At 52.1% G+C, this 16,568-nt stretch overlaps 1 protein-coding gene across 2 annotated transcripts; it reads left to right on the forward strand.

The window, feature by feature from the left end:
- Positions 1-1,575: 1,575 nt before the first annotated feature.
- LEP (leptin) lies at positions 1,576-14,418 on the forward strand. 2 transcript variants are annotated; one of them, XM_035021052.1, is made up of 3 exons: positions 1,576-1,660; positions 11,510-11,681; positions 13,352-14,418. In XM_035021052.1, exons 2-3 carry the CDS (start codon positions 11,538-11,540, stop codon positions 13,709-13,711), a joined length of 504 nt encoding a protein of 167 aa, XP_034876943.1. In that variant the 5' UTR covers positions 1,576-1,660; positions 11,510-11,537; the 3' UTR covers positions 13,712-14,418. The 2 variants fall into 2 exon arrangements, with proteins under 2 accessions (XP_034876943.1, XP_034876944.1); XM_035021053.1 differs by having other exon boundaries at positions 13,355-14,418.
- Positions 14,419-16,568: the final 2,150 nt, after the last annotated feature.

The raw sequence follows: 16,568 nt of genomic DNA on the forward strand, positions 1-16,568 counted from the left end.
CCTTGAGTCTAGAGGAATCCCCACACTGTGGTCACTAATACTGCGTGTCGGAAATCAGTTCTGTGGTCCATAGTGCCCCTGGGGTTCCATTCAGGAAACTCTTCCCGGGCACCCAGGTGTGCCTGGCACTGCGAAGGTACCAGGACCTAGAAAGGGGATGACCTGACCCCTGCCTTCCACTTACAGCCTGTGGGAGGAGGTGGAAGAGGTCACCCAAGCCCGTTGGAAGGAGGGGAGTTGGCTGGAAAGGTGACCAGGACAAGCTTCTTCAATGGGGAAGGAAGAGACCCCAGGGCAACGGGAAGATTCTTCTAGGAGAAGGGCTGGATGAGCAGTCCTGCATGCCCACCCACAACTAACTGCACGCCCACCCACAACGCCCACCCAGAGGAGCTAATGTTCATTGTATCCTTTAGTTCAGGGGTTGGCAAACTTTCTCTCCAAAGGGCTGGATAATAAACATTTTAGGCTTTTCAGACCAAGAAGCAACATCAGAGATATGTAGGTACAAAAGGGAAAAGGTCCCCTCCCCATTTTTTGGCCAAAATTCAAAACTTTATTTATGGACACCAAAGTGTAAATTTCATATAATGTTCACGTGCCATAACTATTCTTTTTATTTTTTTTTCAACTATTTAAAAATGCAAAAACCAGTCCCAGCTCATAGCCATACCAAAACAGGTGGTGGCCGAATTCGGCCCACCCACGTAACTTCCCAACTGCTCCCTCCCAAGATGGGCTGGTTCTTAACTGAAAGGTTTGTTTTCAGGGCTACTCTTTGCTGTGGGAACGGGAATGGGCCTGATCTAGTTGTTGGCACCTGGGTTCCTGGCCCATTTCTACCCCTTCCCAGCTGGGGGTTCTGAAGAAAGTCACTTAACCTCCTGGACTTCAGTTTCCTTGTCCCTGAAACCCGAGGGAGGCTCAGGCTCCTACTCCCAGGCCGGGAGGGGAAAATATCGCCTCGTACACTCTCCTGTGTACGTGGGAAATACTGGGTAGGGGATGGACTCGCGGTGCGTCCAGAGCATCCCCCCAAGGCCGAAGGGCGCTCTCCTCCTCCCAGCCCTCGAAGCAGCGCACCTAGTGTCGCCTGGGGGCAGACTCCTCACAACCCAGTGCCGGTGGCTGAGCGCTGGAAGCCGGGTTCGGGGCGCGCCAGGGCAGACCCCCATCCTGGGAGGGGGCGCGGGCTGCACGGCGGGCGGGCTCCCTCTAGCCCGGGGCCGTCGGGCCGGCCGCGCGGGCCTCGCCGTCGGTGCGCCTCCGCCTCGTCGAGGGCGCGCCGTCCGAGCTCCCCGCGGGCTCAGAGGAGCCCTTCACCGCCACCCTGGCCCCGAGAGGTCGATCCCGGCAGCGCGGCCGTGCCGAGAGCGTCGGGCGGGACCGCCAGGACTCGCCGCCCCCGCCAGGCGGCCCCCGGGCGGTCCCCGAGGGCGCGCGCGTGGCTGCCGGCGCCGCGGAGGCCCTCCCTCGAGGCCCCTGCCCCGCAGCCAGCGGGCCGGACGCTGCCCCACGCCGCGGGGCAGGGCGGGGCGGGAGCAGGCGCTCAGGATGCGCCGGGGCTTGCCAACCACTTGCGCAAGTGGTGCTCGGGCAGCTATAAGAGGGGCTGGCAGGCATGGAGCCCCGGAGGAATCGCGGAGCAAGCAGCTGCGAGGTAAGGCCTGGGCACGCTCCTTCTTCCTTCTCCGCCGGTCTTTCTTGGCCAGCCACCCCACCCCACCCGACGCTGAACGCGGGGGAAACTGAGGCGGGCGAGGGGCAGGACAGACGGCTCGGTTCTGGACTATGGCGGCTTTGTCCCAGAGTTCGAACGGGAGGGAAGGCGGCCGGGGAGATCTGGATTCGGGGCCGGGCTGTGCCGTGCCCACGGAGCAGGAATCTGTGCCATGGAGGCAGCCAGGATCCCCGGAGACTGTCAGAGCCGCCAGCCCAGCTGCTGAGATGCTTTGGAAATTGCCTTGAGCACATCCCCGAAGATCAGGGTACCCTGCCCCCCTCGGAAGGGGATAGATTCGCGGGTGCTGGGGGTTCGGGTAGGAGCGTTCGGTTTCTGGGAACTAGCTTTGCTCTGCGGCTAAGAATTCCCGCATCATCTTCCGGTGGGGGTGTTCATCTCTGATATGTGAATGCGAGGATCTGTATAAGGCCAAAGCCTAGGAACAGGACCACTGTGGGGTAGAGGTGGAGGGAAAACTGTCAGGAAGAACCCAAATATCTCGGAGAAATTCTGCCGAGTCTCACACATCTGGCCTCAAAGCCAAGCAAATTGCCTTCTTGACAATGGAAGAAATTGGGGTTTTCTGAGCTGACAGAGCAGCGGGTCGCGGAGAGGCCTACTGCATGTTTCTCACTGTTACCGGCTCTCTTGTCAGGACCGCAAATACCCACTGTTGGCAGGTAGGCCCCAGGCAGAGTCCGCCTTCTCTCCCGGCCTGGTTTACATTGCATTGTGGGTGTGGTTGCCTTTACCTTCCCGTTTCTATAGTTGCAAGATGGTGGCATTTTGGAATTGTGAATCCTTACGTACCGCTAGATCCAAGAGGAGTGGCCTGGTTGTCCTTTGAGAATAGCAGTTTTGGAGTGGGTGAGATGATTGATTTCTGCTAGAAGGGTCTTCAGGGTGGGCGGGGCAGAGGGCAGGTACTTGCAGGCACCAACCCAGGAGCCCCAGGTCCGTGACCCCCGTTGTAGGAACTACAACGGGGAAGTTTGGTCTGTAGCCTTCTGAGGTGGGCAGCCGTCAGCTGGGACTGGTGGGAGCGAAGGTACCCAATCTCTTTCACACCAGGCTGGTCTACAGAATCATAGTCGCTGCCATTCCCGTGTCCCTAGGAGCAGAGATGCCATGCGGATCATTTCCCTCATTTAGGTAGGGGGAGAAGGCAAGAGAAAACCTGGATGTTTTTAGGTTCTTCCCTTTTCTAGCAATTGAGGACATTCGGCTGAGGGGAACGTGTCCGTGTTGGCCAAAGGAGCGTCCTTCTCATATTTTGTACATCTTATGCCCAAAATAACTCTTCTCGGTATTTGGGGGAAATATTCCGCCCCCCCCATTCCAGGAAATGGTTCCAAGCGCCAAGGACAGAGCCAGGGAGATTGCAATGAATTCCTGCCTTTCAGCCCCAGGCGGATGCCTCTCATGTCTGAGTGGCCCGTGCAGGGCGCGGAGGTGGCCACTTGGGAGAACTCTCCTTGCAGAACCCAGGTCATTGTCCCCCACTCCAGCCTAGATGCCACCCGAAGGAACGTGGGAGTTGGGGAGAGAGAAGGGGCTTCCCGGAAGTAGAGTCCTTGTGGGGTGTGCATCCTTGAACAGCATGCATGTGATTGCAGGGAAAAGCAAGCCAAATTGTCCTGCAATTGTCCAGTCAATCAGGAGACTCTGTCCTCCCCAGCAGTAGGATTCTGTGGTAGCAGCTCCATCCCGGCCTGCCAGCCCGGAGCCTCGAAATTCTTCTTTGACCACACAGTTGTCTCAGAGAAATAGAAAGAGGTTGTTTTTGCTTAGAAACAACACACCTGATGCCTGGGCTCAGGCACTTATTCCATGTGTGACAACAGATGGGCCTTCCTTCTCAGCAAACTGTGGCTTACAGTCTTTCCGACCCAGTTTGTCAGCTCCCCAGAACCAGATGCGTGATCCGTGTCAATGCCTACGTCTCACTGATTTCATTGCTGATCTCATCCCCATCGGTGTGCACATTGTGTTTGTACTCTGGGGTGCACGGGGCTGGGGAGGAGTTCAAAGGCGGCGGTTCGGGGGGGCAGCCACAGAGAGGAGGGGGAGAGGTCTCTGAGAAGCGCAGGAGGCCCAAAGCAAGCAGCTGGAGCCAGGCTGACGAATGGGGCTAAGGCAGGGAGCACCTGGGACCACCATCAGGATGGAGCAGAACCGGGGAAGCTGAAAGGAATGGGGACCCACAGGGTGCTGGAGGACACACCTGAGGTGCAGGAAGCCAACCAAGGTCACTGTTAAAGGGAAACCTGAAAGCCAAAGTGTTTTCTGCCTTCATTAAGAAAGTTTCCTAGGGATTCTGGCTGGGCAAAAGGGAATTCTACAATGTGACTTTGAGACCAGGGCAAGTGAACCATGATAGAGGTAGGTTAACCTGGTTAGACAATGAAGGTCAGAGATGGGAAACATTTTATTTATTCTTTCAACAAATATTAATGAGTTCCCGCTCTGTGCCAGGCCCTTGGGAGATGCTGGAACAAATAGCATGTCCATGCCTCCTGCACCTGGCAGACAGTGCTAATTGATCGAGGCACCCTCTCTTCTGAGGCTGGATGGAGCTTCAGGTTCCCCATGCACACAGTGCACCAGGGAGCCGCGGAAAGTTGATCAGAGTTGACACTGGAATTGAAACCTCTTTGTTTTCCATGATGGGGATCAGATCTAAGGGTGGTTTGTGATGAGTAGGAAGACTGTAACCCCCACACCCCCACTCTGGCTGCTGGTTATGTGTGTTAACATTTCTCAGACAAGGCTCTCAGTTGCAAAGAAGAGAAAACCACTCATCTAGCTCAGTGTTTCAAACAATATATTGCAACCAACATTTAAAAAACAGAACTCCTAAGAGTGCAGCACTCTTTGTAAGGGTGAGTTTGATTTCTTGACCCTCGTTCCTCTTACATGTGTTTATCCATATCTAAAAATATATTCAGAGAGTCGAAACATACTCAAGTGAGTATATGTGGAAGAGTATCTCACAGTGGAGGCTAAGGACAGGGAGGGCCCAGAACCACCCAGGTCAGGAACCAGAAGGAAGGTCAGGAAGGAGCACAGCCACTGACTGTAACCCACCAGTTACAGGATGAACTCTGGTCTTTCTCGGCTATTCCATGCACGTGAGGGCAACCACGGCTACCCTGGAGCTTCTGAGCCCTCAGCAGAGACAAACTGGGCTCTCTGAAGCCCTACTTTCAATTCCTGGGAGAGATGCCAGTTGACCTAATCAGGCTTTGGAAGAGGAAGAGATGCGGAAAGGGAGGAGAAGAGTATTCTTGGTCTCTTGACTACCACTGGGCATGCAGACATGGCCTCCAGGACCTGTGTGTGTGTGTGTGTGTGCGCGTGCGTGCGTGCGTGCGTGCTCAGAACAGGGCAGATCCCCCACGAGGTGGAATCAAGCCTGGCACATTCTAGCTCTCTAGCCTCACACGCTCTACCCTTCTGCCATATTGAATTCTCCTAAACCCACCATAGTTTTCCCCAACTCCACACTGTCGCCTTGGCCTGGAATGCCCTGCTTGCCCTCTTGGGGAACTCCTGTCTTTAAGGTCTCAGTTCAAATACTGCCTCGTTTACAAGGCTGTCCTCACCTCCCCAGAGTTACCACCTTCCTCTGTGCTCCCCAGATTCAATGCTCCTTCCCTCATAACCTTGATGAGGTTGTGTTAAAATGAGTTATTTTAGCTTCTGTTTGTTCCACTGGATTCTGAGTAGCTTGAATGACCAAGATCTGGTCTTCCCTGTCTCTATTCATCCTTTGTTTTTTCCCTGTACCCAAGTCCCTTCCAAACTGGAATTATGGAGAAAGGAAGGAAAGGAGGAGAAGGAAAGGATGGGAGGGAGACCACAGGAAGAATTTCTGCAGGGAGAGGCTTAGACCATCCAAAGCTTTTTCCCTCATAATTAACAGCAAATACCACATTATCTGAATTTAGTTCGTACTAGCACACCGAGAATTACTGAAGAGGGGGGTATAGAAATCCCAATGGCTGGAGAAGAGAAGAAGGAAGAGAGAAGCGTGTGCTGGGTTCCTACTAACCTCTGGCACTTTCAACCAGGAGAAGACATGTGACGTTGGATAGCTCAAGGCTAGCAGCCTTCACCAGCAAATGCCTCTGTGTCCCTAAGCTCTCCCCACCCTCCACCGCCCCCCCTCCCCGCCCACTGCTATCATCAGAAGGCTGTAGGCAGGCCTGACCTTGGCCCAGCAAACCTTCCAGCCTGGATCTGGAGAAGCATCCCCCTATCTTGACAGAGAGGTTCCACGTGGTCTGCCTCAACCCCTAGGACCAGAGTGGAGGTGAAGGAGGTCACATCTGGAGGCCACCAGCTTCTTGGGGAAATAGGAGATGAGCTTGTCTGTGGAGAAGGCAGAGGTGGGGGGCCCACATACAAGTGGGGCAGGGTTGGGGAGGGGGATCAGATAAGGATGAATAGAGCTGGGGCCAGCATCCAGGCCCCAGGTGAACTCAGAGAGTAGGATGTGGTCGGATGGAAGGTGTGGTTATAGGAGCCTCTCCTGCTGGCCTTGGAACTGTTTTCTGTGGTGGTATTTCCTTTTCTAGTGCTGTCCTGGGAGCACTGGTTTTTCTCTTTCCTTCTCCAGTGGACCCATGGCAGGGGATGCTGGTAGAGATGACGGGGGGTGTCAGGGTCTTAATTAAAGTAGAGGGAAGGTATCAGGAGGCAAAAGCTAGTGAACAGAAGGGCCAGAGGGTGAGGGTGAGCAGAGGGGTGGGGGCAGGGAGCAGCAGAGTGAAGGGGAGACCTTGGCCAGTGTGCATGCGGCCCATTGGCCACACCTCCCCCCACAGTGCCCATCTCCCTCCCCAGGATCTACTTAAATAATGGGCAGAGAGAAACAAAAGAGACAGGATGTTGTATCAACATTTCAATGGTTCATCTTTTAACCCTCAAAAAATGACAGCTCCTAAATGTTCAAAACCATTTTGGAAATTTCTAGAGAGGAAAGGTTTTGCCGCCCAGGCAGCTGGCTGACAATCGCCTCTCCTCCCCGTTCCTCTCACCTGAGCTTTCTCCACCTGGGCACTCCTGGGTCTACATCTGCAGCCCTGTTTTTCTGAATGTGACTGCCAATCCCAACTGTCAGCTGGATGGGTCCACCTGAGGTCCCACCAGTTGCAAACAGCAAATCAGAGGCATTGCAACTCCCTCCCTGTGCCTCTGCCAATTTCCATCTCCATCCTTCTTGTCACCTGGGCTGAAAGCATTAGCCTGGGAACAGTCAGAGCTCCTCACTTCCGCAAAAGAAACCTAGCCTCCCTACGCAGCACTTGGGGCCCAATCCCACCCCACCTCCTGGCCCATCACTCCCATGCTGGCTGTGAGCCCGTGTCCTGAGTTCACAGGTATTCTTCAGCCTCTGAGCCCTTGGCTGGACTGCTCCTCTCTTCCACCTTCATAAACCCAATTCCTCCTGATTTTTACGGCCCTTATCAAATGCCACCTCCTCCAAGATGCCTCCTTGATTCCTTAGCTGGAAATAGTGGTGATAACAGCTCATGTGTATTGGGGTTGGCCATAGGCCAGGCAAGGAGCTAGCACTTTATATACATTACCTCATTTCATCCACAGAACAGCCTCAGGTGGGAATTACAGTTTGTATCATTCCCATTTTATAGCGAAGAACAATGGTCTGAGAGAGTTTGGCAGACTTGTCCAAGGTCCTGTACTCCAACTCAAGCAGAGTTCTGCTGAACTCCAGAGTTCATAATTTTATACACATCTCCCTCCCATGAATTACCCTGGGCATGTTTAAACATCCTTCCTAAAAAAAAAAAAAAACGAAAACAAAAAAAGCTTTTACATTCTTCCTGGAGTTGGAGCTAATTATGTAAACTGGTTGTTCAAGAGCACAGTTTTGTTCTTGAGTTTTATCTCTAAGAAATAATATATGTTAATAGTTGACAACATTAAATACTGCGGTATATTCCCTGGGCTTTGGGGAAACCCAGCAGTCTTCAGCCCCATCCCTCCCTAGTCCTGATTCCCACCTTCCTGTGTTTCCATGTCCTTTTCGTCTTTGTACCTGGCCCGTAGTGGGCGATCAGTACACGTTGGCTGTCAACCATCCGCTATCCACTGAGTAACCATTACGTGTCAGGCACTGTGCTTAGTGAAGTTGTAGTTGCTGTCTTGAATTATCCCTCCCCTCTCTAGTCCCTAAACTCTGCTCTCACCAGCCATCTACACCACCTTCTTAGGCCACAGCCAGTCCCCACCCGGCTCCTGACACTCAGGGGAACCCAGGAACACTTGACATCTACTCTGTCCTGATGCCCATGTCCAGGTGTGTGAATCAGCTAGCATTAAGTTTGGCTGCATTTAGCAGAGACCCCAAATAACAGTGGCTTAACCAAGACAGAGGATATGTCTCTCTCACACGTGCAGCACAAGTCCAGGGATGGGCAGTCTGAGGCCAGTATGTCACCTTGGCTCCCCATTCCACCATTTGTAAGGTGAGGCTCTCCTCCTCATGATTCAAGATGGCGCCAGAACCCCGGCTACTGCGTCCGCAATCCAGGCATGGGACGCAGGGAGGGATGAAAGAGGAAGAGGCAAAGGCACACAGCCCAAGAGCTGCCACCCAGCACCCATGCTGATATTTAATTGGCCAGGCTTATTGGCATAGCCAAACCTAGTTGGGGGAAGCTGAGAAGTGTAGTATTTATTCTGGATGGCACATCACCATCTAAACTTGGATATTCTATTACTGCGGAAGAAGGGAAGCATAGATATTGGAGACAACTAGCAGCCTCTACTAAAAGGGTTTGGTGTGTTGATGTGTTCGTGTGTGTGCATATGCTGTATGTTATGTATGTGAGCACACATGTGTGGCGTATGTTGGTGGGCCTCGTTCTCTCCACCACTTTGATCTCAGATGGACTTGTTATGGGTTCTCTACGGAGCTCCCCTAAATCCGGCCCCTCCTCTTAGGCAGATTTAGCAGCAGCTTCTCAATTCCCCATTTCGAGGAACTACAGTGTATTTTCTGTATCCACTGAAGCATATTATCAGTGCTGATAGAGGGGCTTATAAAACTGTCTTCCCGTTCAGGTGTTACAGGGTGGCCATTATGCGAGAGCGACTATGCCCAGAGTTAATCTGGTAATAAATTCTCCCGGGAAGGAGGGTATCATTACACTAGAATCCTAGAAAAGGGTACCATTCAATCTTGTGCTGCAGGGGGAGCACCCAGAAATGCCAGGCACCCTGTGGAGATGGCCCAGGGGAGGCAGTGGGCCAAATGCTAGATTCAGGGTTGGCTACAGGCAGTGTTAGCCCAGTGTTTCAGGCCCTGCCTGGTAATCACACAATTCCCAGATGGCTGACCTCTCCCCCCACCCACCCACCCACCCTTCGGCACACAAGCACAATACGCAGGGGCTTGACAGGTCCATCTCATTTACCCTTTTCCACCGGGTGGTTTTATTTGTTACATTTTACTCACGGGAACGGATGCTGTAGGGAGGTTAAGTATTTGCCCAGGAGCTCACTGACACCCTGGGACCTAACCACTATACTTTCCACCTTTGCTAGGGTTTCGTGGAACCATACTGGGGATTAGCGCTATTTAACTCCGTTCCACAAACATTTGGTGGAAATGTTTACTCATGTAATCGGGAGTTAATAGAGGGAGCTTCGACTTTTTTTTTTTTTTTTTTTTTGAGAGACAGAGAGAGAGAGAGGCAGAGGGAGAAGCAGGCTCCCAAGGAGCAGAGAGCCCGATGTGGGACTCGATCCCAGGACCCTGGGATCACGACCCGAGCCGAAGGCAGACGCCCAACCATCTGAGCCACCCAGGCACCTGAGCTTCGACTTTTTAAGAGAGAAAGCAAGCACAGAAACACCTGAAGTGCCCCCTCCTGAATTACTCGGGATTTTGAGTTGATACGGGGGTACAATCTCCATAGCTTCATCCTAGAGCAGGGTGTTTGTTTCCAAGGACATGGTCCCAGGAGGTACCTTGGTTGAGCATTGGGGTGGTTTGTAAGTTGGGGCTCTCCTCAAAGGCTGGGGAAACTGTGGGGTGGGGAGAGAGCACCCCAGCCTCTCTGGGTTAAGCAGAACCCTGACTCAGCCACTTACCTGTTTGACTGTGAGCAAGTTAGTGCATCTTCTTGACCCTCGGTTTCCCCTTCTATAAAATTCAGATTAAAAGCATACCTTTGATCAAGCATGATAAATAATATATAAACAGACCGTTTATTTCTATTATATTGCCAGAATATGAATCATACTAATATGATTATGGATAGAAAATGTATTATCTGTTGTTATCAAGACCCAGATGAGGCAGAACATAAAAAACAGGGATTAACTTTTTTGCCTTTTCCGGAACCTTCATGCTAATATTTACTTGCATTTGATTATCATTTCAGGCTCATGCACACAACATGGATCACAGACTCGCACACATTTAACTGTATTACCTTTTGTCTTATGTATCTCATTAAAACTTAGCTGCTTACTCAAGGATCTGCATATTACTAATATTAGAATTCATTGTTCCATGACTTCAAAAGTGTCAATCATTCTGGATGAACATGTTATATAGTCTCTCCTGCCTCCATGCCTTTATTTTATTTTTTTTTTAAGATTTTATTTATTTATTTATTTATTTATTTATTTATTTATTTATTTGTCAGAGAGAGAGAGAGCGCACAAGCAGGGGGAGCAGCTGAGGGAGAGGAAGAAGCAGGCTCCCCGCTGAGCAGGGAGCCCGATGCGGGCCTCGATCCCAGGACCCTGGGATCATGACCTGAGCTGAAGGCAGCCTCCTAACCGACTGAGCCACCCCAGGCGCCCCTGCCTCCATACCTTTGAACCAGCTGTTTTCTGGCCATTTGTGGCAACCACTTTCCATTTTTACTAACCCCTACTGGGTCTTTAATACCCAGCTCAGGTGACACCTCTTCGAGGGAGCCCCTTTTGTACTCCTGTGGTATCTTGCGCTCATCCTTCTCGAAAAGTTTGTTCTTCCTGTATTGGAATGGCCTACAGACCTGTTTATCTCTCCTATGAAAGCATAAGCAACCCGAGAGTGGAGAACATCTGTTGTTCACGATTGTATCCTTGGTGCCCGGCTCTGTATCTGACACATTAACAGACCTTCTGCCAGGGCTGGGTGCGCTCCGGCTCCCGGTGGGAGAGAAAGAAAGTAATAAAGCCAGTGATAAATGCCATCACAGAGGCATCAGAGGCCGCCACGGGAGAGTAATGGAGAGGACAAGTAACATCATCTCTAGTAATAAGGATAATAAGAGAGTACATTTCACAACACCTTTAAAGCTCTTGCACATGCATTGTCTCATTTGATCCTCATAAAAGTCAAGAGGTAGGTATATTGCAGGAGATGCTGGTGGGGCTTTTAGTGGTTATGTGATATGCTTTGTGTCAGGCAGCTATTAAATGGCTGGGTTCAGACCAGACTTTAAAAGCCCGTTCTCTTCCTCACAGCGTGCAATAAAGTCCTATCATCACCATGACGTCCATGTGCTCCTGCCTTGGCTTACTGCTCTGTGGTCCATCCCACACCACTTCGTAGATTAATTGCTCAGGCCCTGCCTCCCCGAGGAAATGCATTTCATTAATGTAATTCTAGATAACAAATTGTCTTTGACGCTGAGGGGATGGCAGAAAGCAAGTCTCATTTTTATACACATCAGATAATGTGGTTGGTAACAGGGCGTCTGGGTGTTTTTTCTGAGATACCAGCGACTTGCTATGTGTGGTTCCTTCTGTTTTCAGGCCTGAGAAGCACATCCTGGGAAGGAAGATGCGTTGCGGATCCCTGTGCCGATTCCTGTGGCTTTGGTCCTGTCTGTCCTATATTGAAGCCATGCCCATCCAAAAAGTTCAGGATGACACCAAAATCCTCATCAGGACGATTATCACCAGGATCAATGAAATTTCACAACCGGTAGGGAGGGTCTGAGAAGACAAAATAGAGCTGTGACTGGCCCATGGGGAAACCAGGACCTCAGACGTTAGCCAAGGCCTGTGCAGCCTCATGTAGGAGCCATGGCAGCCTTGATTCCTCCCTCCTGCACGAAGAGAGCTGCCTTTCCTCTTCCTCTCCCCTCTGCCTCCCACCTCCTCCCTCTCCTTCCTCTCTGATGGGAATCCTAGTGCCTAGGACCAGAGGGAGCCATAAAGGTCCTTGTGTCCAACTGGCAGATGACCAGAACCCCAGCTGCATCCCCTCTGAGCCTCTGTCTCATCGCTAGAATGTGCTTATCATTGGGCATTCTTTTTTTTCTTTTTTAAGATTTCATTTATTTGAGAGAGAGAGAGCAGAGCTAGAGAGAGAGCACAAGTGGGAGGCAGAGAGGCAGAGGGAGAAGCAGGCTTCCCGCTGAGCAGGGAGCCCGATGCAGAACTCGATCCCAGGATTCTGGAATCCTGACCTGAGCCGAAGGCAGACGCTTAACCGACTGAGCCACCCAGGCGCCCCGCATTGGGCATTCTTCCTAGCTGAACTCTGGCCCTGTGAAGCTTCTCCCTATTACTGCGAGTCCTGGGGTCCACAGGCCTAGACCTTCAGCCATTTCCCAGAGGAGGGCTGTATTTGGAATTAGGAAGACCGAATGTGAATCTTCACACTTCTGTTCTCTCTGTAAAATCTTAAGCTAGTTGCTCAGTGTCTTGAAGCCTTGGTTTCCACAGCTAGATAGTGGGACTATCATAAGGGACTTCACAAGGTTGTTTTGAGATTCAATTAAACAAAGCAAGTGATCCACCTGCCCTCCCCCTGGCCCCCAACAGAACCAGAACAGAGCATGCCCTCATTAAAGGTTTTTAGCTGTGGTTTTTGGTAGCCCCTAGTCTTAAAAGCCTGCTTGCTCCCCCAGCATGGAGCAATCTAGAAACTTCCACATCTCTCGCCCGCTATGCATGTCTGACAGTGGTCTTGGGTAGCCAGGGAGAAGTTAGGTGGCCAGAAGCAGGGACAGCTCAGAACTAGACAGGGTTTGGGGCATTTTATAGAGAGAAACCCAGGAGTCTCCCTGCTTTCACGGGGCCACTCAGGATAGATCCAGAGTGTCCCAGCTTGGGTGGTGCCGAGAGTGAGCGTCGCAGGCAGAGGGGAAGGGGAGAGCCCCTCCTGGTAACCAGCGTTACTGGAGCTGAAGAGTGAGGTGGGGCACTCTTGGGGGGGGTTGTCCAGCCTTGATCCCTGAGGGGGTGGGAGGCCTTGGAGAACCAAACTGGGAGGGAGGAGTCCTCTGAGGGGTGGAAGTGGGGGGAGGATAGCTGGGAGAGGGGCACTTCAGGAGGACCTCAGTGCCTGGGGAAGAGACTTAACTAAGTAGAAATCGGGCCCCATGGCTGGTTCCACAGCAGAGGCCATTGTGAAGATTGGTCTGGAAGGGGAGGGCAGGGTGATTTGGGAAGGGCAGGAAGACAGAAGTCCAGGAGACCAGCTTGCAAGCGTGGCGGCCCCGGGGCCCAAGAAACAAGGGCCTGGGCCAGGGTGGTGAGTGGGACCGGAGGCAAGCAAGAGAGTGGACCTCCACACTCACGGGAGACGCCGAGGCCTTGCAGAACTGACTTCTCTGAGATCCTGCTCTCCCTTTTCCTCTCTCCCAGCAGGGTGTCTGCTCCAGACCAAGGGTTGCTGGTCTAGACTTCATTCCTGGGCTCCAGTTGGTCCGGACTCTGTCCGGGATGAACCAGATGTTGGCCATCTACCAACAGATCCTCACCAGTCTGCATTCCAGAAATGTGGTCCAAATAGCTAATGACCTGACGAACCTCCGGGACCTTCTCCACCTGCTGGCCTCCGCCAAGAGCTGCCCCTTGCCCCGGGCCAGGGGCCTGGAGAACATCAAGAACCTGCGCGATGTCCTAAAAGCCTCAGCGCACTCCACAGAGTTGGTGGCCCTGAGCAGGCTGCGGGCAGCCCTCCAGGGCATGCTTCGACAGCTGGACCGCAACCCTGGGTGCTGAGGCCTCAAAGGGCTCTCTTCCCAAAGTCGAGGAGAGAGCCCTGGGCTTCTGGGTGTCTCCAGGAGAGAGCCCGTGTGGGTGTCCTTTATCCGGACCCCGGTCCATTTCTCTCTCACACCTCGGCACCACTCTTCCAAAGGCATAAGCCGCCAAGGCACGAAACCAAAGATAGAATGCATGATTCCATACTCACCGGGAAGGGGGACCCACCCGGCAAACAGTGAACTGGATCTGGGGTTCTCACAAGAGTCTTCCTTCCTGTGCCACCTCCCCCCTCACTGCATGCTTCAGCGTGACCTGGGGTGATTGCAGGAGGCACCCACCGAGCCTTTGGACCATCAAGCAAGGTTCTGTTTGAGAATTCTGGGAGCACCGTGAGGGCTACATCCACACATAGCTGCAACCTCCAAGCAACACGTTATTTATTACGCCTTTTATTCTGGATGGACTGGAAGGAAAACGTCAGCTTTTCCAGGCTCTTTGGGGCTGACCAGAGCCAGGGATGCTGGTTCCAATCCCTTCGATGGGCCTGGCTGAGGCAAACCCATTTCTAGTGACTTGAGGGCTCTCTAGTTAGTTCTTTGGTAACTGGCTTTGTTTCTACTGTGACAGATGTGAAATTACAGTGTTTGCAACGGCACTGCCCTGAGCGGATCTCCAAGGACCAGGTTATTTCAAAAAGAATTAATAAATTTTGTCATCTGTGATGTGTGGATGTGTGCACCTAGAGGTGGGGAATGTGTTAGGGGCAAGGGGAAGGATCCAGAATGTGTTTTCGGAATCACATTTGTGCAATGAGCTCTTCGGATGGGGGAGGGGGGTCATTTTCTCATCTCTGCAACCACTTAGTGTGGTTTTCATGGAAAGATGACCCCTTCGGGGGGTTGTGGGGGGCTTTGCCAGCCACCCATGGAGGGAGTGGCACTGAAGACTGTTTATTGGGGCAGTTGTGAGCCCTGGCCTTCTCCAGTTGCTGGAGAGAGGTCTTTCTTTTTTCTTTTAAGAGTTTATTTATTTATTCATGAGAGACAGAGAGAGAGAGAGAGAGAAGCAGAGGGAGAAGCAGGCTCCCAAGGAGCAGGGAGCCCGATGCGGGACTTGATCCCAGGACCCTGGGATCATGACCTGAGCCGAAGGCAGACGCTCAACCATCTGAGCCACCCAGGCGCCCTGGAGAGAGGTCTTTCTTATCAGGGAGTGAGGATCCCTCTCTGGCGACAGCGATCCCCAGAGCAGGGGTCCTTGGTATGGACCTTGGAATGGTCTAGGGATGATCCCACACTGGATTTATAAGCAGTAGCCCTACTTGAGATGTGCCTGCCAAATTGTGATTCTCATCTGACTGGCTCAGCCAAAACAAGACCATGTTTCCCACTCATTTGGGGTGGATTTTTATTCCAGTGGGAAGGTCTGTGGGCTTTAGTGGATGGATGGTCCCAAGACCTGGGCCAGCACTGCTGAGGTCTCCAGGAGTGCCTTTCCCACTAGAGGTCATATTTGAGGGGATGAACAAGGAGGCTTGGCTTTTCCACCGTCCTCCCGCTGTGGTGAGGCCGTCACACTCTAGGTGGTGGATCTGTCCAAGGAAATGTGAATCAAAGCTGTCAACTTTGAGACTGAGCACCTAATTTGTGCTCAGCCCTGATTGGTGCTATGGGCTAGAGAAGCTCACCAAGTACACGTTAAAATCCAGTCTAACCCTCAGGGACCTTGCATTGTAGATGGTAAAAACTGCACACACCAGCATGCAAAGTCTGGCCTTTCACCATGGCAACGGAGCAGCCGAACCAGCAACCTCCTCAGCAGGCGGGAAATGCTGAGCTGAGGCTGGCGGTCTCGGGGGCCCACAGGCTAACCCTGCTTGCACTTGGTAGCATTTTTGCTTTGCAGGCACGGCAGCATTTATTACCGTGTAGCCACATCCCTTTGAACAGTGTAGCTGCCAATTTAAAAATAAGAACATGACCTAAGACCATAACAGCAGACAGGTCGCAGGGCCAAGACTAGATTCAGGCAGTGTCCCTGGAGCCAGGTAATGCTCCCCGGAGGCACCAATAGTGTCGGGCAGGGGAGACCAGGAAGGCTTGCTGAGAGAGAGGAGTTGGAAGTGATTTTGCAGGAGGCGAGGGGTGTGAATTGTCTGGAGGGAGGAGGCTGTTTGGTTGGTGCTAAGACACCGGGGTGAAGGTATGTGCAGCCAGTTACAAAGAAAGGCAGACAAAGGAAGGACGGGAGGGAAAGGGACATGTTGAAGAGGCCTTCAGTGGCAAAGAAGTTTGATATCGAAAGGGTTAAGAATCGAAAGTTCTAGAACAGAGAGATTCATGAGATGGGCAGAGTCAGACCCGTTCTGGAGAATAGGACCTAGGCAATCATTACCACCCAATCAGGCTGGGATCTCTTAAGGCTTTCACTCACCAAAACCTGGCACCACAGCTCATTCTCAGAGTGTGAAAGTTCTAAAATGTAAATGATTGTCTTTTTTTTTGTTGTTAAAAAAATCCAAATAAATTAACTTTGCCCCTTGGTCTTTGTTTTCTGTCACCCTTTCTGCAGGGGCATTAGAAGAGCTATTTGTGTGTGACAGGGCAAGGCCTGGCTGGCCTCCACCCCTCAGGGGGTCAGCTCTGCCCAGGCTTGGCCACAGCCGGCCACCAGTTAATCAGGCTGAAGGATTCCCCCAAAGCACTGAGCTGGCAAAACAAGCACATTCGGCACCAGAGTCAGTGTGGGTCTGCAAATCAGCCTTGAGAAGCACCAAATTATTTTTTAAACAAAAAAGAGTAACAACAACAAGAACCCGCAAGCACACAATCAACAACATGCAGCCCAACAGCAGACCCAACCAGGGGCACAG

The sequence above is a fragment of the Mirounga leonina genome, unplaced genomic scaffold (genome assembly GCF_011800145.1).
Source record: "Mirounga leonina isolate KUSES-001 unplaced genomic scaffold, KU_Mleo_1.0 Mir_174, whole genome shotgun sequence".
In the NCBI taxonomy this organism is placed as follows: Eukaryota; Metazoa; Chordata; class Mammalia; order Carnivora; family Phocidae; genus Mirounga; species Mirounga leonina.